At 41.7% G+C, this 26,310-nt stretch overlaps 1 protein-coding gene across 1 annotated transcript in view; it reads left to right on the forward strand.

Moving 5' to 3' along the window:
* The first annotated feature begins 9,298 nt into the window (after window positions 1–9,298).
* tspan31 (tetraspanin 31) overlaps window positions 9,299–26,310 on the forward strand; it is a 78,670-nt gene continuing 61,658 nt past the window's right edge. Inside the window, exon 1 of the mRNA XM_039746631.1 lies at window positions 9,299–9,459. Within this exon, the coding sequence (XP_039602565.1) occupies window positions 9,397–9,459 (63 nt within the window). The 5' untranslated portion in view covers window positions 9,299–9,396. The remainder of the gene's footprint in view (window positions 9,460–26,310) is intronic.

Raw genomic sequence — 26,310 nt, forward strand, 5'->3', positions numbered from 1 at the left:
TAAAAATCGATATTCACAATAAGAAATGTCTATAATTTAATGTAATAAAAAAGTATTTAATTATACTAGGGGGCTCTGCCCCCTGCTCGCTTTGCTCACCAACCCCCATGTTTGGTTAATCAGATATACAATTTTAAAAGCTTTGTTTTTTCTTTGGAATTGTTTCAATTTCATTATTTGCACTTTTACTTTAAAGCTTCATTAAAAACAATATTTGGAATCACCTTTTCTTCAAGATTGCATTGAATTTTGATTCTGTTTTTGGAGACACATTGTGACGACGCAACGTATAACTTCCTGTGAGTGAATATTGTTTCTGTTTCTAATATTTGTCCCTGTGATTTATTGATTGTCGTAGCAAAAGCTATTCTCACGGGAAACTGTGAACATTTTAATACGAATGGCGTATCGAGATCTCCTTTGGTGTGTAATGTTATTCGCGGAATATATACATTACCTTTCTTGTCGCCTGTTAAAATTTGCATCGCTTCTCCGTAATCATAAATATACACCTGACCGAATTGCGTTTTCTTTAGAATTCAACTTGTCGTTGCTTTAACTGTTGCAGGACCACAGATTCTCATAGCGTATGGTCCATTATTGTGTAAATCTACATTTTCTGCATTGAACGATGCGAAGGCGAAAAGACTTTGTTTTCTGCTCTTTGCCGTTTTATTTCTGACCTCGATTTGTCCTGCTCTTTTTTCAATTACACCTGGTTCTGAAGATTCATTTCCTTTTGTTTGCGCTAATGCGATCTTTACTATCTTTTTTGTGATACTGTAGCGACTGACAAAGTGATAAAGTGTCCCAAAAGTTTTACTTAAACAATCGGCGACTTCGTAACCCCAAACCCAACTTTCTAGCACCCTCTCCACCTTCTCATCCCCCGGATCTCGATTACCGCATCAATCAATACCCCGCTATCAGCCTTCCATGCTGTACTCCACCCTCCCTCAATCGGACCTAACAGTCACTTAAAACAAAAAAGGCTTTCAACCTGGCTGGGACGCTGCAATGCTTTCGAATTTCCCTGCTTTCATATTCTGTACCTTTCTCTGCATGTGTATCGCACCATGGTTTCGAATTCCACTGCTTTCATAATCTCTTATCTGCCCTTTTTTTCTCTCCAACGCTTTTGGGTCTCTTTTCTCCACGCTGCTCTTTCTTCTTTGTTTAGTCGTTGACGTTTCATCTCAAACGTATTGTCCTTATATGCTTTAAGCCTTGTTCACAGCGTTTTGTTTGCGTTCATAGCGTCCGGTGAGCGCGGATCAAGCGCCGAGTGTTTTCTACACGTAGGAGTCAATGAGAGTGTTCATACGGGCTTTGGTGACGGCGCTTGTCCGCAGCGCGCTTATACGGCATCAAAAAAACGTTGCATGCAGCTTTTTCTTGCCGTTCAAAACCCAACGAACGCAAGGAAACCGCTTCTAGTTTGTTTTCTGCGCGTTTATTTTACGCTTCGGAGGACCGGATATATCCCATATATCGCATTTCTGCATAAAGCACAAAAGAACTTCCTTTAACCCGACGTTGTGCAGTCAGAGGATGAACCCAGTAGCAGCGGCGATTTTTTCTCTCCCTACGTCGCCGTATTACGAGTATTTTTAAAACAAGAAGATTAATATCTAACATAGCAAAATGGTCCATATTGAAAGGAGGCACCTCAAATAAAACGACAAGGGCTTTCATATCCCATTTCCCGACACTGCCTCCACAGGTTAACACACAAACTACAATTTGGGCTGCAGGCTGGCGTTAGACAGAGACAAACGAACGCCGGTGTAGAAGTCAATCGATCGCCGCCACAAAATGCAACATAAACGTCTCGGACGTTCAGAGCAAGTTGGTTTATCCAAAAACTTAACGCCCGTGTGAACAAGGCCTTATATGTGCTGAGAGCACAGGATCTGCGTGTGCTACGTGCCTTTACATGACTGACTGTTATTTGGTATTCTTTGCGTCTCGCGGGTCTTTTAAGTGTCTTCTGAGAACTTCCCAGAAGATTACGTCTTGTCGCCCCTGCTTTTCCTTTCCAGGATTTTTTTTTTTTTTATAATAGAGAGACATGTTAGAAAATAAAACCAAAAAAAATGATAAAGTTTTTTATTCTCTGCCCTGTTTCACCTATCCCCATTATTTACGTGTTAAGATGACTTCGTTAAACAGTTTCATTTAGCGCTGGGATTTCTTGGAATGTTTCCCCCCGCATTAAATTGGGTCTTATTGTATATACATTCGTAAGGCCAGGGGGAATTTGTAAAATTCTGGTAACTCTTTATTTACTTGTGGATTCTTGTCTAAACAATATTTTGTTGTTTCTACCCCAGATGAATAGCTTTATTACTATGTAGATTCTTTATGACAAAAGGAAAGCTATTCATGATATCTTTATGGTGCTCATTTTCTCCAAAGAATCACAGGGGTCCCTTCCTGATGACTCCAACAGCTTTGCACTATGAGAAACAAAAATTTACAAGATGGCTGGTGTGAAAAAAATAAACAGAGAAAACACAAAAATAAAGAGTTGGGGGAATTCCCCGTATAATGACTGCGTAGTAATCGTAGTAGACTGGTTCAATGGTCAAAATTGGATTAAACACACATTTGACATGCAAGCAGTTTCGTTGCGGGTCTTTTATGGAATGATGGCAGGAAAGGAGACACTGAAAGGAAGTGGAAATGATCTGGTAGGAAATGACGTCAGTAGTGGGGGACGGAAATGACGTCTTCATCGGGAGCCAGAAGGGAAGTCATCAGTCATCAGTACGGGGCTGGAAGTGACATCTTTGGGAAAAAGAACTGGAAGTGAAGTCATCACGGGGGGCCTGAAGTGGGGCTATTGCGTGGGACTGAGGTGAGAGTGTTTTATTAATCTTCTGTTGGTCTGTTGGGACCAATCGGATCGCTGGAAAGGGGTGTGTGGCGCTCCCGATATGCAAATGGACGAAGGTCCAAGTCTGTAGAGTCCTGGTGCTTTCCTCTTTGTGAGACACGGATGCTATCCAGTCACTTGAGATGAAGACTGGACTCCTTTGCTACTGGGTATCTTCAGAGAATCCTCGGGTCCAGTAATCAGAATATAAGTTTAATGTCGCTGTGCTCTGTACAATAATTATTTTATAAATCCACTCACATGTACAGGCCAGGCCAAAGTTAGCACACTGGGGCTCTCAGCATTTAGAAGTGCTGGGCCAAGCGTAGGACAAGACAGACAAAGACAGCTGGAGGAATGGATGGTCAGACTAAAGACAGGTGGATACTATCTTGTCCTCTGTTAAAAGTCAGCACAAAATCTTCTTTCCTTGTTTTGAAATGGACTATTTGATGACGTGGGGGCAGCCAAATACTTTGAAGCCGATGGACGGATGGGTGATAACGCCACCCGTCCTGCAAATCCTTTCAGCGCAGCGACGAAAAATGACAAACTATACACAAAGTGTTGTCATGGCTTCCTCGTCTGTTGTGCCGTCATTAAAGAAAGCTAAGTTATTTTCTCTTATGTGATTTTTACTGCCATATCACTATGGGAGGGATATCGCCTTTTTTTTACATTATATCTATAAAGATTCGGGTTACTTAAAACGCCGAAATTATAAAAGAACTTATTCCAACTAGGGAGCTATTGTCCCCTAAAGGAGCAGGTCCCACTGGTTTGACTTTGTATTGCTAGTGGAGTCCCAAATGAGGCATCAGTTACGGCACTATGGCCATGTGGTGCCATTACCCGAGGGTGATCCAGCTCACAGGATCCTCATCGTTGGAGACCCGAGTGGCTGGACTGGGCCAAGGGGTCACCCATGTAACACCTGGCGGCAGCAGATAGAGGGTAATTTCCAGATGGTGGGATCAGACTACATGTCTGCCTGGGGGGTTGCCAACCGGGATCCCAAGCTGATTCGTCATGTAGTGGGGGCAGCGACACACTATACTAGTTCATGCCCCCCAACTTGACTTGTCTGCTGGGAGAAGGGAAAAGGCATTAGCACTGTGTTCCAATCCTCTATCTCTTGGTCTTTCACGCTCATTTGGACCCTTTGGCTGCCCCCTAAGTGCATGTGTGCGACACCGGCAAACTAATTGTTCTGTGTGTGCTGAAGGTTTTCTGTGGGTATGGAAGTGGATTTCTGGTGTTCTGTTCAACAAACAGGCTCCACATCACAAAGGCAAACTTTCCTTTTCAACCAGAGAACATAAAATAATTCCATGAAGCATGGAGGTTATATTAATAGATAAAATGATGGTTTGTACGAGGGATATCCAGAAAAAAAAGGTTACAAGTGCCCTGGAGGGTGCAGGGAATTTTTTTCGAAGGTTGGCATACCTGCGTGTAGGGGGGTCCTAACGGTCAAAATAAGCCCGGGACCGCGTCAGTCAGTTGTGAAAATGTCATCACAGCAAGCGAGTTCGTCAACCTCATGCTGAGGCCGTTTGCTCCACCTACCGCCGATGCGAGATTCGTTCGGTCATCAAGTTCCTCACTTTGCGACGCGAATCCGCGGCCGAGATCCATCGTCAGCTTGTGGAAACTTATGGACCTGAGGTAATGTCACGTCAGCATGTTTACAAGTGGGTTAGGTCGTTCAAAGAAGGTCGCACTGACACTCACGACGAAGAAAGGAGTGGGAGGCCGTCTCTCGTTTCAGAAGAGCTTCTGCAGCAAGTTGATGAAAAAATTTGCAGTGATCGTCGTGTGACGATTGACACCCTTCATGAAATGTTCCCACACATCTCACGAAGTCTCATGGGTGAAATTGTCTCAGAAAAACTTGATTACAGGAAGCTGAGTGCAAGATGGGTGCCAAAAACGTTGACTCCAGAACATCGCCAAAATCGCGTTTTGGCTGCACGTGAATTTCTTCAGCGTTATGAAATCGAGGGTGAGGCGTTCCTTGACTCTATTAGGACTGGAGACGAAACTTGGGTATGTCACTATACTCCTGAGTCCAAAAGGCAGTCCCAACAATGGCGCCATACCCATTCCCCATCAGCCAAAAAATTCAAAGTTCAGTTTTCAGAGCGGAAGATTATGGCATCCGTCTTTTGGGACAGAAAAGGGGTTTTGTTGGTGGATTTCATGGCCAAAGGGACCACCATCAATGCTGAAACATATTGTGAGACCCTAAAAAATTGAAAAAAAAGATTAAAGACAAAAGGAGGGGAATGCTGACTCGTGGTGTGTCCCTCCTTCACAACAACGCCAGACCCCATACCGCTCGTGTGACTCAGGACCTCCTTGTGTCCTTTGGATGGGATATTGTTACCCACCCACCCTATTCCCCGGACCTTGCGCCCTCAGATTTTCACCTTTTCACCAAACTGAAAGAATTCTTGGGTGGGAAACGTTTTTCCAACGATGAGGAGGTGAAGGAGACAGTGGAGAAGTGGCTTTCAGAGGTGGAGCGGAGCGTATTCGACGAGGGTATAAAAAAGCTGGTGCCCAGGCTGAAGAAGTGCATCGAAGTTGACGGCGATTACGTTGAGAAATAAACACATATTTTGGAACATACCCTGTAAATTTGGATGAAACATATTCATTTTTCGATTTTTAACAGCTGTTGTAACCTTTTTTTCTGGATATCCCTCGCACTTCTGACGGCTAAATGATCAGTAGCTGAATTGCTATTAATTTAACTGCAAGGTTACAAATAAGCTTTTTTAATAACGTCTTTTAATTTCAGTACTATTACAGTCAACATGTAAAAGTTCAAGAAATGACTGTAACACAAGAGCAGCATTCAATTTGTGGCCCAGTATACTGTGAACTCTCTGTACAGTTTTGTATTGCTGTTGCAGTATTTGGTATATGGAAATTTAAATTAAAAAAAATGATATTAATTCACTGTCATTTTTTTTTACAGTTTATGTTACCATGCAGTCATACATGAAAAACTTTATCACTTCAGGAAACATGCAAACAGTTTTTGACAGTTAAAATAAAATAGAAGGCCCAAAAACAAAAATGAAACTGTGCATAAAAATAATCGATAAGAAGTTCAAAACCTAATGACCCAAATGAATGAGGCAGAAAGGAAAATTACAATTTTAACCGGCTAAGTTAAATTCATTTTAAAATATCTGCACAATATTTAATTAAAAAATAAATAAATGTATAAGTCAACTTAATCGATTTCTTTTTATTTATGTATTTATTTATCGATTGATTGACTCATAGGCTGTATTATTTGTCTTGAGAGTCTGTGTCCTTGTTACTTTCTCGTATATGAACTACAGGGAAAGTATTGTACACGTCTAAAGATTCAATGTGGAGATTTTGATGAATCTCGACATTTTAGACCTCCCTGACTTTCTTGTATTCGAAGTATAGGGTTTGTATTGTAATCGTCCAAACTTCCATTTCGAGATTTTGATGAATCTCGATGTTTTAGACCTCACTGAGTCCGAAAATACAATTTTTGGAATTCTGTCTGTGTATGTGTAAACGTGACATCCTGAGTGTGCTTTCACTTCGGTCAACCAAATTTTACATACAAGTATTTGGTACAAAACTTAGATTCCTATCAACTTTTGAGCTAGTTCCGCTAACAAGAAATGGTACTTTACCTTTTATTTTTCATGCAGCTGCGGAGTTCAAATTATTCAACTTGACTTTTATAATAATTGTTCAATATGTTATTAATTTGATTTATTTGTTGTTGATGGTTCTTTAGTTTCCTCCCACAGTCCAAAGACATGCAGGTTAGGTGGATTGGCGATTCTCAATTGGCCCTAGTGTGTGCTTGGTGTGTTTGTGTGTGTCCTGCGGTGGGTTGGCACCCTGCTTAGGATTGGTTCCTGCCTTGTGCCCTGTGTTGGCTGGGATTGGCTCCAGCAGACCCCCGTGACCCTGTGTTCAGATTCAGCGGGTTAGAAAATGGATGGATGGATGGATGGTTCTTTAACATACATAATGTAAAAATATAATCCTTGTCTTAAGGTTTACTCCTCAATTATCCATCCCCATATCTGAGTATACAAGAAAGTCGAGGGGAAACCACTCCCGATTTTTTATAGTGTATGATTCAATGCAGACATATTTCAGCCTGTTAAATTTTAATTTTCATTTCTCCTTTCTGCCTACGCTGCAGAAACATTAAAAATACAAAGATAGAGATGCAAATAATACAGCCAGTCAATCAAAAAAATCAATAAATAAATTTGAATATTTAATTAAAAAATAAATAAATGTATATTGTACGGATATTTTAAAATGAATTTAATTTAGCTGGATAAAATTTAAATTTTCATTTCTCCTTTCTGCCTACGCTGCAGAAACATTAAAAATACAAAGATAGAGATGCAAATAATACAGCCAGTCAATCAAAAAAATCAATAAATAAATTTGAATATTTAATTAAAAAACAAATCCCAGCCTTGACTCCCTAAGAAGACAAGAACCCCCAAAAGAGGGAAAAAATGGAAGAAATCTTAATAATATATATTATATGTGGTATATAATATATGGTGCAGTGGGTGGCGCTGCTGCCTTGCAGTAAGGAGACCCGGATTTGCTTCCCAGGTCCTCCCTGTGTGGAGTTTGCATGTTCTCCCCGTGTCTGCGTGAGTTTCATCCAGGTACTCCGGTTTCCTCCCACAGTCCATAGACATGCAGGTTAGGTGCATTGGAGATCCTAAATTGTCCCTTGTGTGTGCTTGGTATGTGTGTGTGTGCCCTCTGGTGGGCTAGCGCCTTGCCCGGGGTTTGTTTCCTGCCTTGCGCCCTGTGTTGGCTGGGATTGGCTCCAGCAGACCCCCATGACCCTGTAGTTAGGATATAGTGGGTTGGATACTGGATGGATGGATGAACAATTATTAGAAAAGTAAAGTTGAATAAAGCGGACTCTGCAGCCGCATGAATAAAAGGTAAAGTACCACTTTTGGTTAACAGGAATAGCTCAAAAGTTGACAGAAATCTATGTTTTGTACCGAATACTTGTATGTAAAATTTGGTTGACTTAAGTGAAAGTGCATTCAAGTTATTGTATTTACACACACACACACACACAGACATACTTCCAAAAATGGTATTTACGGACTCAGGGAGGTCTAAAACATCGAGATTCATCAAAATCTCGACATTGAATCTTTGGACGATTACAATACTTTCCCTATAGTTTGTATGAGAGAAAGTAAAAAGTGGGGTAAATCAGTCATTTTTTAACCCGATTTGTCCTGAACAGGGCTGTGGGAGACGGGGTAACAGACCATCACAGGGTGAACACACACACAGACCATCCACACACTAGGGCCACTTTAAAAATAAAATAAATAAAAATAAAATAATAAAAGAACCTTGAATTTAGCATTGCCAATCCACCTAACTTGCATGTCTTTTGGACTGTGGGAGGAAACTGCAGCAAACCCACACAGACATGGGGAGAGCATGCAAACTCCACACAAGGCGGGCCGGGGACATGAACATTGGTCTACTTACTGCAAGGCAACAGTGCTTGTCATCGTGCCACCGTGCTGCCCAAACAGGTAGATAAATACACAAAGCAGAGCACAAGTAACAATTTTTAGGAAATTTTAGGTAAAAAAAAAAAAATCATAGTGAATTCGGATTTTTAGGCGAGTAAGCATTCAGGTTTCTGCTCCAGTTTGCTTCTACCTGCTTACGCGAAAGATTTTCGATTGTCCTTAAAACAAAAGCAAAATCTCAAAATTGACTAATTCTGACAGCTACAGCATACTAAAGCTGTCTTTAACAAATCTTAAACCAGATATGGACGACTTGTGTCATACAATGTCGGTGCAAATATGAAACAGTTTCAATCATTACATCATTTTGCAGTATATAATGTATAAGTATATACTGTACAGTACTGTACTCATACTCTTGAGCAACATAACTTTCTCTTTTGTAATTACCTTTTTTTACATTTTCAGCAATGTTTATCATCGGATATCGATCATATATACATTATATTGGGTTCCGCAGTCTCAAAAAGTTTAAGAATTACTGCAGTATACGAAAGAAGCAGATCACGTTGCTCTCAACCCATCAGTTTACCGCTGATAAGCATCGTCGAGCCGCCTCCCTCCTTCCCTCCTACTGTTTGCGATCATGACGCGCAAAGCAGAAGGGGGTGGTAACAAATGCAGTATTTGGCTGCACACGTAGCCAATGGTTACACTTCCCATTTGGTGCGTCGCCCACAGTATCCAATAGAATGCAGCGAAGGACGGCGCATCCTCAAGCACCCGCCTTTAACGTTCGTTGCCAATCGCGACGCTAATGAGATGTTTCCTCTGCAATCGTCGTGAAGCGAAAAGTGCGATTGACAGCGACACGAGCCAATCGGCTGTGCCGTCAAAGAGCAGCCTACCGCCCGGACGCTGATCGAGAAGAAGCCGCCAGTGAAGCGTTCTGTTATCCGGGCGCTGCTCAAGATGGTGTGCGGCGGCTTCACGTGCTCCAAAAATGCACTCTGTTCCCTCAACGTCGTGTACATGGTGAGTCCCGTTCCTGGGTAGCGAGAGGGAGTCTGTGAGAATCGGAAAGGTGGGCATTCGCGGGGCGGTAGGCCTCTCTGAGAATAGGGAAGCCTTTTGAGTGAGTGCGTAAGAACCGGTAGGGAGCCCCGGATTTTGGGCCGGCGAGCACTGCAGGTGACAGGCTGAGCGAATTCCTGTGAGAATTTTGGAGGCAGCCGTTTAGCCTCATTTATGACCGTTGGTTGGTCGAGTGCCGCCGGTGAGCGCTGTAGTTAACACTACATAACGGATGTTGCTGGGCATAAATCACTGTTTATTATGTACTGTATAGCGCCGTTAACAATGTGCACAATAGCAAGGCGTATCCCAGAAACATTAACACTGAAACTTGGGATTAGAGTCAAATTGAAATAATAGCAATAATTTAAACAAATCTGGTGTTAATAAAAAAAATAAGGAGGAGCTGGGAAACATCCTGCCATCAGTCCTTCAGCGGAGACCGAATGGAGAAATCAATCAGAAAAAGTCTGAATGAGCGTAAGCCGCCCTATTTCGTGGTGTTGATAAGAAAGGTAATGATTTACTTCATGAGGTAGAAGTGCATGATAAACAAACAAGGGTAATTGCGTCAGATATTTGAAATATTAAAATATGTACATCGATATAAATGTTTAAAGTGAACATGTTCTTCTTTATAATAGAAATGCCTTTTTTCACTCTCTGGTAGGGGTCGATAGAAAGCAAAATCTTTAGTAAAGGATCAAAATAACATCATACTCGTAGTGTAAAGCAGTACCCCACATCCCATTCTATGTATCTAATTTCTCAGTTATAACCTTCTGGTAGAAGCTCTTTGAGGGTTAGGCCCACCTGTTAAAAAAAAAAATCAACAATATTATATTTGTAATCAGCAACCTTGGAATAGCATAAAGCTACACTCTGTATGCCTATACTACCTGTCCTCTCTCACCTTCAATCCCCTCAAGGCTTTCTGAAAAGGAGCGACTTTTACTTCAACATATCCGACCGCAAGCGCCTTCAAAGGATAGTGAAGACGGCAGAGAACATTATTGAGGTGCCTCTCCCTTCACTACAGGACATGTTTTACAAACGCAGTGTCCTCAAGGCATTGTGCAGGATCCCTTACACTCCTCACATAGACTTTTCACAAGAGAAGATACTGCAGCATCAGAGTCAGGATAGTTTTTACCCCCAAGCTGTCAGACTCCTTAACACCAGGCTGCCCCCAGAGATCTTCCACACTGCCTCAACAACCACCTCTAAAAACACAACTTTTATACATGCCAGCACTTTCCTGTAAAGACGAGTGTGCAAGTAGAGAAGAACTGAAAATCTCCTACTGACCTTTTAAGGATTTTGCACACTGCACTTTGACATCCTTTAAAACATTCTGGCCTGTCATTGTTTACACGTCCTAAACAACTATTAGCATACACTGATAATTTCTGTTTGATCATTCATTTATTACTAGCCATGTGCGCCCAACTACGTTGCACGTGTTAAAGTTATCTGTGAAGGGCTCCTTGTTTAAACGGGGCTGCCAGTCGTGAACTGGGCCCTTCGTCTCACAGCATTATGATTTTTTATAAGGGAAACAAAATTACAAAAGAAAACCCTTGGACATTGTTTTGATAGGAACGGCCTACTTGGAATCACTGTCCGAATCGTAATTATGTGGTGGTGTAGGAGCATTTCTGTTTCTGTCCGTTCACAGTCCGTCTCGTTTTCACAACACTATCGTTTCCTCTCACGGTGTCTTCTCAACCTTTCTCCAATCTTGCAGGTTGCTTCGTTGCAATCCAAAGAGTAAGGCAATATACACGGAGCAATGGTTATAAAAGGGGGACACGTAGGTATCCAGGCTCTTTAAAGCACTATTAGGGATCACTTCACTGACATGTTGTTTCCTGAAGAGGCATTAGCTCTCTTGGAAATGTGTTCTTTTTAAATTGCGGCATATTAAGTAACTAAACAACATAGTAATATACCAGAAAAGGCGATATCCCTCCCATCGTGATTACGGCGGTACAAGAATCACATGAGAAAAAATATACTTTAGGTTACATTTACTGACGGTTAACGCGGTTACAGAGGCATATGGGCAGACTTTATCCAGGTGGGAATCTGGATCAAAACAGGCTGCCATTTCTCGTCCCCACGCTGGGAGGTTTTTCGAAACTTTGTCGACACGTGCCTCAAAGGGTCTGGCTGTTGTCCAAGCCTTTTATACTGTTGTTCTTCATCTTGCTGGTCCTCTCTGTCTCCAAACAAGGGCAGGAAAGGGCTGAGCGCCTCCTCCACAAAATACAGAAATATCATAGTGCTTACATGCCGGTTCTCCTTCTCCCCACAAGGGAAGACGATTTTGTGCTGACAGAGGACAGAAATACCCTATCCTGTGTTTAAGCTGACTATACAAGCCTCCAGTTGTCTTTGGCTATCTAATCCAATGCTTGGCTAGCAATTCTAACTGCTGAGCCCCGGTGTGCCAAATTTAACATGCACATGTGAATAAATCCATACTAGTGAGCATAGAGACAGTGACAGTAATATTAAAGAAAAATGTAATATAACACATGTGAGCAAGCCACGGTACAACTGTGAGACGCGCAGCACTCGCCGGCTACAACGTAACAATAATAATTTCCAGAACGTGCTGTTACGTTGTCATTCATCATACCCACTGTCTTTCTTTCATTCATATGTTACGTAGGCACGTACCTTTTATCTTCGGCAATCTCATTCTCTAACCAGGCCTCGGGAGCTGACCAGCGTAACACTGTCCACCACCCCTTTCGTTATTCTAGCACATTGTTGACATCCATGAGTAACAACAATGTACTAAACTGGACGGTGGTCTACGCATATGTGGAATTCACAGACAAACAACGATCAAGATCTAAATGATCTCTTTAGTTAACTTAAAGCACAACAATTTGTTTAGTTTGAATGTCTGTGTTTTGAGGTGTGACTGGCGTACTGCAGTCTTCAGTAGTATAAGCCTGGAGGAGATTCTTAATGCAATGCCTATGTTGTAGCTGTCTCTCTACTGCCATCTAGTGCTGCTTCTTCTAATTCATTCATGGACAAACAAAGATCAAGATCCAAATGAAGATTATAGATAGAGATATTAGGTTTAGATTAGGGGATAATGGCCTGAAGGCCTATGCATGGGTACACTGCTCCATTCATATATTTATATTTTTAAAGGTAAATTCACCCATTCTATAAAATGTTTCACAAAATCCTTTAAACCCCATACTTCTTGTCCTATCTATGTCTAATTCCTAGTTTTTAACCATTCCTACAAATTTCACTCCTTTTTATTTAATTTTATTAATTTCGGGTTTCGGTTCAAAAGTGACGCCCCCTACTGGTCAATTTTGAAAATTACTCCAAAGTTGGAAAAAATTAGGAAATCAAAATCTACTATAAGAAGACTTTTTCCGAGGACCTTAAAATTAAGGTTCTAGAATATTCCAATATTAGGTATAAGAGTTGGGGTTTACGATCATCGGATGCTAAGTTACTCACTGTGCCTAAATACAAGTTAGTAACTGCTGGTGGCAGAGGTTTCGGAGTGATAGCCCCTAAAATTTAAAATTCTTTCTCTCTCAGCCTTCACGAGGTAAAATCTGTTATTAATTTCAAACTTCTGTTTAAAAACGCATCTTTTCAATGAGTATTTTTCTTTTTCGTGTATGTAATTTTTACTGTCTTGTTAATGTGTGTATTGAATTGTAAAGTGTCCTTGAGTGTATGAAAAGCGCTACATAAATAACTTATTATATTACATATTTATTGACTATATTTATCTAGATTGCATAATACCATACAATGCATCAATCTTGTCTTTGCACAATGTCTTGTTTGTGTTTTAAATTTAAATATTAATTCTATTTTATTTTTTATTTGCATTTCATGTTGTTACGCTGTGGACCCTGAGCTTTGCAATTTCGTCTCTCTGTATACGGTTGAGATGACAAAGTTCGCTTTGACTTTGATCTCCTCCTTATCAGTGGTCTCCAACTCCGATCCTGGAGGGCAGCATTGGCTGCAGGTTTTCGTTCTAACCCTTCTCTTAATTGGTGACCAGTTTTTTGCTGCTAATTAATTCCTTCTCCTTTCATTTTAATTGCCTTTTTTAAAAGATTTGTTCCCCTGAATTTCTTCATTTCTTTCCTTAAATGACACCCAAACAGAAAAGAAATGTGAAGTGAGAGAGCCAACAGAAGACCAACGAAGTCGGGGCCTCAAACTCCAACCAATTTCACTCCAACCAGATGCTTAATTAGGTGCTGATTCTTGTTGTTAATTAAACCCATTCTTTAATTTTATGGGCTTTTGCTGCTCTCATTGTGCAATAGCAGACATTTCCAGAATTATTGATTTTTCTCTTTTCTAAGAGCACTATTAAAATGTTTTGTCGACCTGAGCAGATCAGCATTCCTGAGACCTTCATCTTTCTTTATTTTCATATATTATATGATGGACACCAGATGTTTTGGCACCGTTTTATATCTCATTATTGTTTGGCTGCTGATTAAGGAAAAAGAAATAAGGGGTCTGAGTGTTCAAGAACAAGTCAATTTAAATGAATTCAAAAGAAGTGAATTAGCAGCAAAAACAGGTCACTAATTAAGAAGAAGGTTAGAATGAAAACCTGCAGCCACTGCGGCCCTCCAGGACCGGAGTTGGAGACCACTGTTGTATACCATGTAAAGGTGAATGCCTGGGTCAGTTGATGTGGCATGCACAATTTCAAGTCCTTTGTTATTTATTTTTTTTTTTTTTACTAAAGATACCGGTTGGTTTACTTCTTATTATAAGTTTATAATTTCCTTCTGCACAAAATATGGTTTAAAAGTCGAGTAAAAAATTTTTTTTTTTGGGTCAGAAGCTCCATAATCACGGGGGAAACCCCATAAAGCTTGACGTCCTAAATAACCAGACGTCAAGCTGAGTCGAATGGCATGGATTTCTTGTACCGGTAAAGTCAGGAAGTACTGAACAAAAAATGAATGAGGTGATTTTTTTCAAAGCGTTCAGAAGTCATTTTTATGAACACTCATTTAGCCCGGCACATGCCAGTTATGCCATCCAAGAGAGAGGATCAAAAAATGTAATGGAGCCAAGTGCAGGGGTGCCCAAGTTGGGGTTAATGTAGGACTACGGGGTATTGTTCCAGCCCCATTCTCTCATTTAGTAGCCAGTTATCATTCAGACTTCCAACAGTATTGTGCCGCATTTCAGGTAAGGCTCCTAGGTTTCAATTAGTCTTTAAAACAACCCCATTCCCTATTCTTACTTACTTCTTGCTTTCTTAATGAGCCATCCATCCTCTTCTGCCTATCCGAGATCGGGTTGTGGGGGCAGCAGCTTGAGCAGAGATGCCCAGACTTCCTTCTTCCCGGCCACTTCTTCTAGCTCTTCCGGTGGAATCCCGAGGCGTTCCCAGGCCAGCCGAGAGACATAGTCCCTCCAGCGTGTTCTGGTTCTTCTCCGTCGCCTCCTCCCGGTTAGACGTGCCCAGAACACCTCACCAGGGAGGCGTCCAGGAGGCATTCTGATCAGATGCCCGAGCCACCTTATCTGACTCCTCTCGATGTGGAGGAGCAGCGGCTCTACTCTGAGCTTCTCACCTTATCTATAAGTGAAAGCCCAGACACCCTGCGGAGGAAACAACAATGATGGACGGATTAAAAGGAAGAAGTCTACGTGACCATCATCATCATCAAGCCCTTCCGTGAGAATCCTAAAGCCAAAGAGGACTGTTTCATTTATGTTAGGTAGAATGCCCAGAGGGGACTGGGCGGTATCATGGTCTGGAATCCCTACAGATTTTATTTTTTCTCCAGCCGTCTGGAGTTTTTTTGTTTTTTCTGTCCCCCCTGGCCATTGAACCTTACTCTTATTCGATGTTAATTAATGTTGATTTATTTTTTATAATTATGTCTTTCATTTTTCTATTCTTTAATATGTAAAGCACTTTGAGCTACTGTTTGTATGAAAATGTGCTATATAAATAAATGTTGGTGTTGTTGTTGTTGTTGAAACTCATTTCAGCCGCCTGTATTCGCGATCTCGTTCTTTCGGTCACTACCCATAGCTCGTGACCACAGGTGAGGGTAGGAACGTAGATCGACTGGTATATTGAGAGCTTTGCCTTACGGCTCCGCTCCTTTTTCACCACGACAGACCGATGCAGAGCCCGAATCACTGCAGATACCTGTCGCTGTCGCGCTCCATTCTTCCCTCACTCGTGAACAAGACCCCGAGATACTTGAACTCCTCCACTTGCAGCAGGATCTCACTCCCAACCGTGAGAGGGCACTCCACCCTTTTCTGGCTTAATGAGCCAGTGTTTAAAAATTATATACAAATGACAAAGAAATCGGCAGGCCACTTCTAACTTGGTCCCATTTAGACCTGCAAAGCACAAAAGGTTAAAGATTTCCATACTGAGAAGGATAGAAGGTAAAAGACGCCAGCATTTCAGCTGTATAACCTTAATCGGTGCGCAACTGAATGATGTCATCATGTCAGTTTTATTTTCACGTGAGGGAAATTTGGTTGTCGGAAGATCACAGCATAACATTTTAAAACACATCGACAAATGACACAGCCTTCGAACATAAATGTCATCCATCCATTATCCAACCCACTATATCCTAACTACAGGGTCATAGGGGGTCTGCTGGAGCCAATCCCAGCCAACACAGCGTGCAAGGCAGGAAACCAACCCCGGGCAGGGCGCCAGCCCACCGCAGCAATTCTGGTTTAATTCCTGTTCTCATCCTCCTTGATCTGAGTGCAGCCTTTGACACTATTTGTCACACGACTCTTCTCAATAGATTACCTTCGATTGGCATTACCCACACTCCACTAGACTGGTTTAGATCCCACCTCTCAGGCCGCACACAGTTTGTTCAGCTCAAAACTTTCCCATCCCAACCCACCGCTGTCACTTCAGGTGGACTCCCCACCTTTTCATTATTTACCTTCTTCCCCTCGGTGATATCTTTCGTAAATATAACATTAGCGTCCACTGTTATGCAGATGACCCCCAGCTCTATCTCGCTAGCAAACCTACTGCTTCCTTTCCACCCTCCTCGTTTACCGATTGCAGAGCAGAAATCAAATCCTGGTTTTCTTCAATTAAATAACAAGTGACAAAGCCGAGGTTCTCCAAAACTGATAATTTTTCCTTTGTTATTGATCACTCCTCTGTCTTGCCTTCCCCACAGGTGTCATCCTTGACAGTACTTTATCCTTTCAGTCCCACATCAGTAACATCTCCCGGTCTTCTTATTTCCACTTGCGTCACTTTAATCGTATTCGCCCCACACCACTGCTCTCCTCGTTCATAGCCTTGTCACTTCTCGTCTCGATTATTGCAATTCTCTTTTCTTTGGTCTTTCTCGCAAATCTCTTTATAAGCTTCAACTGGTCCAGAATTCAGCTGCCCGCCCCCATTATTACTGTAACCCCCTCTATTCACCACATCACTCCCATCATGCAGCAGCTTCATTTGCTTCCAGTTCAGTTGCGAATTCAATTCAAAATTCTCCTAACTTTTAAGGCTCTCCACAACCTCGCCCCTCCATGTCTGTTTGACCTCCTCCAGGTTGTCATTCCCTCCCGTACCCTCAGATCCTCTTCTTCATCCACTTGACTGTCCCCTTCGCCCGTCTTACCACCATGGAGGGCACAGCATTCGGTTGCTCTGGAACTCGCTACCACCTGAGCTTAGAAATACTGAATCATTCTCATCTTTCAAATCTAAACTTGCAACTCATTTGTTTAAGACGGCTTTCTCTCAGATTTTAACTTTTGTATTTTACTTTTGGTTATAATCTGTGTTTTGTCTAATTTTCGGTGTCCTTGAGTGTTTAGAAAGGCGCCTACAAACAAATAAAATATATTATTATTATTAAACTTAGTAGTAATAAATAAAACATAGCAATGAGAATAACACTTGCGGTGAAACACTAGATCAAATATATCAGACTTCAAAATGAACATTTAGACTCTGCTGATGATTGATACACAACCCAGCTGTTCGTCCTATGGTTTACGCCTGCAGATATTTTATTAAATTTGAACTTCTTGATATCACTTGGAATGAAGGAGTATATGAACCCATTGCCTTTTATTATTTGAACTTTGAACATGTGGCCTGATGCCATTAACCAGGTTTCCATCCAAGGAGTTTTTGCGAAAAAATATTTAGCGCTTCAAATTTTTTTTTTTACCGATATAGCTGATGGAAATGCTAATTATCGATAAAATGTTGTATATGTCGACATAATATTTTTCCGTTTAACTTTAGCGCATAAATTCCATATCGATACTTCAGATGTCGCAAAAACGACATTGGAAACACTTTTTGTTGGAAAAAAAGGGCTTTAACGCAAATAAATGTGTCACATGATACATTTTCATCACGTGCAATCAAAACGAGAATGGCGGAGCGGTTCGCGTGGTCTGATGAACAGCCTCGTTATTTCTCGTGATGAGCCAATGCAGTAGCGGATAGGCTGGGTCTCCTGCTACTAAAAGGGGTACCTGAACTCCCTCCACATCAACTGTAGCCTGGGGGTGTCTCTCAGGATGTCTAAATAATACAAAAACCGCAAAGGTAGTTTACTGTGCCAGTCAAAATATTTCATATTTTTTCTTATTATTAAGTGGCAGATGTTTTAGCATATATGAGAAATTCTCTCATTAATATTAACTTTAGTTTTTTTTTGATTAAACGTCGTTATTTTGTATTAATTCAAATTTCAGTTTTAATTAAAAACCTTAAGGGAAGCAGGTTACAGTACTAATTCAGTTGTTATCGCACTGAGAAGGGATGTTGAAAGGTTGGCTCACCTGTTCAGATCCGATGCTGCATCATGGGCACTTCCAGGAGTGCCAACGCAAATGTCTCGTATCATTCACCTGTCATCAACAAGGGCCTGGAGAACAATAGATGGCCACCCTTTGCAATTAATGTAATTGCGGTAGCCTTCCGTCGGGGGAAGAATAGGCACATGCGTGCCATCCAGCGCACCGTAAATCTGTGGCACGATGCACCAAGGAATTGCGGTATGCAGTTTCATTGGCCTCCGCTACAGTCGGAAGTCTGATGTAACGTTGCATTAATTTTTCTTTAATAGCGGTGCACACAGCATATACACATCGATGGACGGTAAAACCCCGAAAGTTTCTCCAACTACTCTATACTCGGCACAGGTTGCCAGCTTGTAAAGAGCGATGGCAATCCGCTTTTGGGTTGGAACCGGTGGTCGGTGGCAACCTGTGATGAGCGCAACATCAGGACTGATGAATCCACACAACATCTCAAACGTTGGCCGTGTCATTCTAAAATGTCGCAGCCAGAGATTTTCTGTGAAGTGTCTCCCCACCACCTCCTCCCAGAAGGTCTTATTCCGTCGTCTCTCCCATACCCGTGGGTTTCGTCGCACTGGGGTACTTTCTTCGAGCTCTAGGGCTATCGGACAAGCAACTGCTTCATTCTGCTGTCGTCTACGGATATTATGTACAATTCCAGTTATTTGTAAAACTGAAATAACAGTAAGCTGGCAAATTTCAAAAAACTGTCTGAATAATCTCTCCATTTTTTTGTTTAGTGGAGGGGGTGTAACGTGGAAAACAAAAGGTAGATAACTTGCGACATACACAAAATTATGTATGGAAACGGCTCACGGGCAGATTTTTTTTCACGATACAACAAAACTTCTGTGACAGTTCGTTTTGGGGGGGGGTGACGTCCTCATGCACACCATTTTATCGATAAAAAGCCAGTTGGATGGAAACAGGCTGGAGACAGCAAATTTCGCACATTTTTTTTATGTATATTCTGTTTGTCGATAACAAAACGTCGCAAAAAAGTGGATGGAAACTTGGCTAGTGTCGTGAGTGAGTCCCCTGTCTGCCTGAATGCCCTCTGCTTTCTCTATCTATCTATCTACTTGTTCGTTAGACTGGACTGTTGAGATCTTGTGATTTGTACTTCTCTGTTTTACAGTTTGATTTATTCTGTCCTTGTTGCTAACGTTAAGATTTCCAAACCAGGCCGTCAGAACGTAAGCACAGACAGACTCGAAACAAGATGTACAAAAAAGTGACCCCATGGTAGGACTTGCTCTAAAAACACTCGGCTTTCTTAAACGATAGAGGCACTGCTGTCCCTTTCTTTTTTGTAGATGGCTTCTGTGTTTTCCTTAAATTGGGCGTGACGAGGATGGACAGGATTAGAAATGAGGACATTAGAGGGTCAGCTCAAGTTGGACGATTGGGAGACAAAGTCGGCGTTGGTTTGGACATGAGCAGAGGAGAGATGAAGGGTATATTGGGAGAAGGATGCTAAGGATAGAGCTGACGGGTAAGAGGAGAAGAGGAAGACCTAAGAGAAGGTTTACAGATATGGTGAGAGAGGACATGCAGGTGATGGGGGTGACAGAACAAGATGCACAGGACAGAAAGATATGGAAGAAGATGATCTGCTATGGTGACCCCTAACGGGAGCAGCCAGAAGAAGAAGAAGAAGAGGTTTTGAACAGGCTCCTCACAACAGATAACAAAATCATCTACCATTGGACCAGAACTTGTTTCATTCTTATTCAGTAGGCTTACAATCACCAAGTCATTTAAGACAAACCTGTTTTCAGATTTACTGTTACATCCATTAGTATACAGAATGTATGAAAGAGGTGAAAGAACAGACCTTGTGTGGATTAGGACAGAATGTCCGTTAGACAGCCATTGAGTCCTGTCTTTTAAAAAGTCAACTGGCCACCCTACGAAACTGAAGTCCAGATTAAAATCTTTTATAAATGTCTCTGCCAGAAGGTGTACCTGCATGGTGTTAAAAGTCTACAAATGAAAGCCTTGCATGAGTCTCGAGGCTATAGATAGTCCTGACCCGACTCTGGCCACTGAGTGGTGGTCGCTGGCTCCTTTTATGATTCACCCGGAAGTGTTCCAGGTGTTTGATCACCGAGTTCCGGCTGCAGTTCCAGGTGTGATGTATGCGCTGCTCCCATGGGCTCAGGAATCCCAAACACAGCACCCCCTGGCGGTGCCTGCAGGACCCAACAGGGCTGCACCCAACTCCAATCCCCAGAACCGAGGCACTGCCATCTAGCACCCAGGGTTAGGTATTGCACTGTCCAGGGCTGCTCCCCCTAAGTAAGGTGTGCTGGGGCATCCCGGCTGGGCATGGATGCCTGCCACAATAAATATATATATGTCTAACCTGCTCTGCATGTGTATAGTGCCAACGTCCCAATTGGATGTGCTTTTTTTCAATTCCACTTGTTCCGGGCTGATGATTACTTTCCTTATTTTCTGAATTTGCACCTCTGTGTCTCTTTTCTCCGCGCTGCTTTCTTCTTCACTTAGTCGTCTACGTTTCATTTATCACGTCCTTATACACTTTATATGCGCTGAGAGCCCTGGATCTATGTGTGCTCAAAGCCAAAACACATCTGAGTGTGTTGCTGGCTGCCTTTGCTCTTATTTATTTGTAAGTAGGGCGTGTCTTGCAAGAATCTCATGTTCTACGGTGTTTGACGGTCCGTGGTCAATCTCTTGGCACAAAGTCTCATGTTTAAGGTCCCTGCGAGACGCTCCGTGGCCAATCTCTCTAGTCTCGCGGGTCTTTTAAGTGTCTTCCGTGATCTTAACGTGAAAATCATGTCTTGTTGCCCTACTGTTTCTCTCCAGGATTGTTTTTTTATAATAGAGGGATGAAATGGAGGAGTTAAGGGACTAAGAATTGCTAACCTGCTTTGGCCTACAAGATATTTAGTTAATATTCCCAAAAGTAAAAATCTGCAATATCGAAGTGTGGTAGAACGAAAATGAATCTTGTGGTAGCGCTGCTGTTGTCTTGCAGTAAGGAGAACATGAGTTTGTGTCCTGGGTCCTCCGTCGTAGGAGTTTGTGAAGTGCTTGAAGTAGTGAGAAAAGCGCTATACTAATGTAAAATGTTATTGTTATAACCATATTTAGCCATAAAAATAAACGAGGTGTATTACCAGTAATGATTGGCTTCTAATTAAGCAATTGAGTTGGAATCAAAACTTGTAGCCTTGCAAGACTGAACCTGAGCACCATTGACTAAGGCCAGGTCCACCCTAGTAAGTTTGTATTTTAAAACAACATTTTTAAACAAAACGGTCTGCCATCTGCACTAGATTTTACCACATTGTTTATCAAAGTATCCCCATTCACACTAATATAACCCAAAACGCATATTTAGACATTCGCCTACACTTTGCATGTGCTGACTGGTGGAAAAATTCTTGAAGGGATGGCAGTGCCACCACACAGTGGAATTTATCACAAACTATAACAGTGGGTAAATTTTTTGAATTTCATGCATGTGTGTACGCATGCTATAATAGAGAGACAAGCCATGATTTTCTCGGAGAGACACTTGCACGTCCCGCGAGACGAGTCTTTGTGCCAAGAAATGTAACCACGCCTGGGGCCGGAAATAAAAGACAAAGAGCAGGTTAGAGATAACGGAAGTACGAAAATTCGAAAGTCTCAAAAAAAGGATAGTAAAGATCGCATTAGCGCAAACAAACAGAAATGATTACTCGGTGAAATAACAGAACAGCAAAAAGAGATTTTAATATATTGTTCAGATTTAAACTAAAAGTTGTAGACTTGTAGATCATCTGATGCGTGTTGCCATCAGGGGAAAAAAAAAAAAGTAGTGTTTCTTCCCAATGAAGAGGACTATCCGCGAGAATTCAGTTTTGTTGTTTGGTGAAAGTGAAATCCCGCGAGAGAACATTTCAAGCCCCACGAGACAAGAGCTTATGCAAAGAGATTTGGAAAAAGTCCCGCCCACATAACCACACACACAGTTCAATCATTTCTCATTTGTGTGAACACATTTTTTGTAGAGAGAGAGAGAAACGATATTCACTCACAGGCAGTTATACGTTGTGTTGTCACGATGTCATTCCAAATAAAACACAGAATCAAAATTCAGTGCGATATTGACGAAAAGGTAAAAGTGAAAAGGGATCAAATATATAGACATAGGTGATAGGACAGAAGTATGTAGATATTGTTTGGCTTTAAACTTTAAGTCAGAGACGTGTAGATCGTCTAATTTGTGTTGCCATCAGGGAAATGTAGTGTTTCTTTACAATGAAGAGGCCTATCTGCGAGAATCAAGTTTTGTTGTTTAGTGAAAGAGAAATCCACGAAATACACGAGCGACAGAGACATGAATTTGCTTGCAGGTAGTTTTGGGGGGTTGGCAAGCGAAGCGAGCAGGGGGTGAAGCTCCCTAGTAAACTATGGAAAAATGCAATTTAAATTCATACAAGTAAGCGACGTAACAGCAACTCCTTTATGCCCACTTTGTTGTGATGTGGTTTTCTTCTGTGGAGGAATAAGACTTAATGAGCAGAAGCCAATTGGGGAAGAGCCACATAATAAGCACAAGCAAATGTAGAGTGCGACTAGAGTCCACGTTTTTAAACCTGTCCACACTGCTTTAGAAGTATACGGCTCTGGAGAGCGTGTTCAAATGTCTCTTTTCAAACGTTAAATACGCAGGGGTGTTGTGGATGAAATGTGAAAGATAATAAAGGAGACTAAAAATGGGGTAGTGTGGATGTAACCTAAGAGCGATCTTCCGCCTTAGATTTGAGGAGGTCCTCATTGCAGAATGAAAAGTCCAGATGGTAGGGTTTGGCTGATTAGTGTTACATTTTATATAATTTGACGTCAAAGAAAAATGGTTTAACATTTGTTAAGCTGTACATCCGATGTATTTAGTTAGTTATACAGTAATCCCTCGCTATATCGCGCTTTGACTTTCGCGGTTTCACTCTATCGCGGATTTTAAATGTAAGCACATCTAAACATATATCACAGATTTTTCACTGGTTCGCCGCTTTCATGGACAATGGGTCTTTTAATTTAGGTTACATGCTTCCTCAGTTTGATTGCCCAGTTGATTTCATACAAGGGACGCTATTGGCGGATGGCTTAGAAGCTACCCAATCAGAGCATGTATTACATATTAACTAAAACTCCTCAATGCTATAAGATATGCTTCCCGCGCTGTGCTTGTTTGCTTCTCTCTATCTTTCTCGCTCTCTCTGCCTGACGGAGGGGGTGTGAGCAGAGGGGCTGTTTGCACAGAGGACACGGACGCTCCTCTACAAAATGCCGCTTTATTGCGGTGCTTCTGTATACTTAAAAGCATGTATTGATTTTTTGATTGTTTGCTTTTCTTTGCGAGCCTCTCTGACATTCTCTGCTCCTGACGCTCCTTTATGACGGCGCTCCTTTGAAGATAAGATATGTTTGCTTTCTTTTAATTGTGAGAAAGAACTGTCATCTCTGTCTTGTCATGGAGCACAGTTTAAGGGTGTTATGTCATGTCTAGAGGGCTCTAATAATGTTAACAGGGTGGGGGAGTTTATAAGGGCTTAAAATATATAAAAATAACCACACAAACATATGGTTTCTACTTCGCGGATTTTCACCTATCGGGGGGGTCTGGAACGCAACCCCCGCAATCGAGGAGGGATTACTGTACAGGTAAAATTCTGTTATAACGAATATCTTTACAATTAAATTTTCATTCCAACAAAGTATTTTAATGGTCCTGACAGTTTCCCCATATGACGCGAGTCTATAGAAATCTCGTTACTATGAAGTACATTCAGCAGATGCTTTCATTACAACGAAGTGCCCAAAAGACCTTGAAATGTCTGAATGGATCATCCACAGAGCAGTCAGTTCTGTGGCCGCAGCTCAGTTCTGCACAACAATCCCCAAATAGAAACACAAATTCTTTCCTTCATTCTTCGAACTTTCCTCGTGCTTTTTTTTTTTTTGCCCTTTTTTGTTTCTTGCGGTTTTCAGTGATACCTTTTCCTTATTGCTCATCAACATTTGAAAAACATGCATTGGAATTTAACCCATTGTCACCCTCCTATAGAAACGGCAGACACGAAAAAACGATAACAGTTCATATTAGAAAAAAAACTTTACATTTTTGCAGCTCTCAATTGCGGCAAAAAAAAAAAACGTTGCCAGTGAATTCTGAATTTCGCCATCGACACAGTCGACTTTCTTGAAAGTTACAAACGTATGTGAACTGCTGCATTTGAAGACGCTGAAAAAGCCGCTTTTATGTGGTTCAGTGACGCTCGTTCAAGAAACATTCCTATTAATGCGGCACTCATTCAAGATAATGTGAAGTTTGTAAACTCTCATCGGGACATCCCCTAACTGGACGACACGCCGAAGAGCGTCCCGAAGTCTGGTCTCCCGCGACTGTGGAAGACTGTTCATCTGTTGCCAGGGCAACAGCTGGCTCAAAGATATTCTGCGTCTCTCCGCCAAAGCAAACAGAAAAGATATCGATGGGTGATGCAGCCTGACTGCTGTGTCTGTGTATAGCAGAGTGGCAGATCACGCTACAATAAATGAATAAGTGTGCTGTTCCTGTTTCAAGCTGAATTAAGCTGGTTTTCCTAAAGTACTGAGACTCCGCCTTGTGTTTTGGGATGCAAGATGAGGACTTATAGCGCGACACCTATCTTTTATGATTTGTTTCTGTGTCACTTCAGTGCAGCGCTATGAGCCTCCTATTGCCCTGCCCCGGCAACGGACAATCTTCCACAGATGCTGCAATCGCGCTTCGGGAAATGTATTATCGCAAGTAAATGCTGAGAGAAATTTTTGTCAGCATAACTTGTAGGCAGGAGGAGATTAAAATTAACGTGAAAGAAGCTATTGAAATGATTGCAAACGCCTGGGCACAAGTTAAAGAAAGAACTATAGTAACAAATACAGAATCTCATTACAACAAAATTTTTGTTATAACGAAATATTTTTTTAGGTCCCTGGGAGTTCGTTGTAATGGAATTTTACCTGTATATGAGATGATATTGTATTCCAGGGGTTTCTTGAGAAGTAGCTTACCAAAATTTCAAACCAAGGCCTCCCAGAATGTTGTACCACCTACTCGGGGCATCCCTACGTACAGCGACCTCCACAATTATTGGCACCCCTGGTTAAGATGTGTTCTTAGGGCTCATTTATACTTCACGCTCAGAACGCTGCACGCGCCGATCATGGCTGCCACGCGCTCCCAGCGCTCATTTCAGCGTCCTCTGAGCAGGTCCTCAGAAATTAACGCGACGCTGCACGAAGTTGCAGTACCAGCAAAAGTCGGGGCGAGTGTGCTAAAAGTTGGAACGTGACGCCAGAGTCTCTGTTTACTATCTACATGTGACAGAAAGCCGCTATGGAGATCATTCGGGGATCGATGTGCGCGCTTTGCTGTTTGATGAATGGCTCAAATACAGCTATACATTATGTAGCCGATGTGAAGTTGCAAAAAAAAAAATAGACGGCACAAAAGATGGTATGTGAGACTTTTAAAATGTATCGTGTCATTTATATGTGTCTTTTTTATTTTTTAATTTTTGCAACTTAACAACAGCAACATAATGTATAGCGTTATATTTGAGCCACTGAGAAAAAAATAAAGGACACGGTGAAAACGTGTATTTTGTGATTAAAGTGGAAATTTCGCTTTAATCTCGAAATGTCCACTTTAACCTCGTAGTTTACTTTTTCATTAAAGCAGACGGTCGCAAACGTCATCCCAGTTTTTAATCGCTATGAGCTTCTTGGACCTGACAGCAGGTAAAGTAAAACAATAAAAAATAGATGGCACAAAAGATGGTATGTGAGACTTTTAAAATGTATCGTGTCATTACGATCGGGAATATCGACGCTTGAATATAAAAGCACCACAAATGCATCTGTATGTCGGCATTTTGCTTC

The sequence above is a fragment of the Polypterus senegalus genome, chromosome 3, assembly GCF_016835505.1.
Source record: "Polypterus senegalus isolate Bchr_013 chromosome 3, ASM1683550v1, whole genome shotgun sequence".
Lineage (NCBI taxonomy): Eukaryota > Metazoa > Chordata > Cladistia > Polypteriformes > Polypteridae > Polypterus > Polypterus senegalus.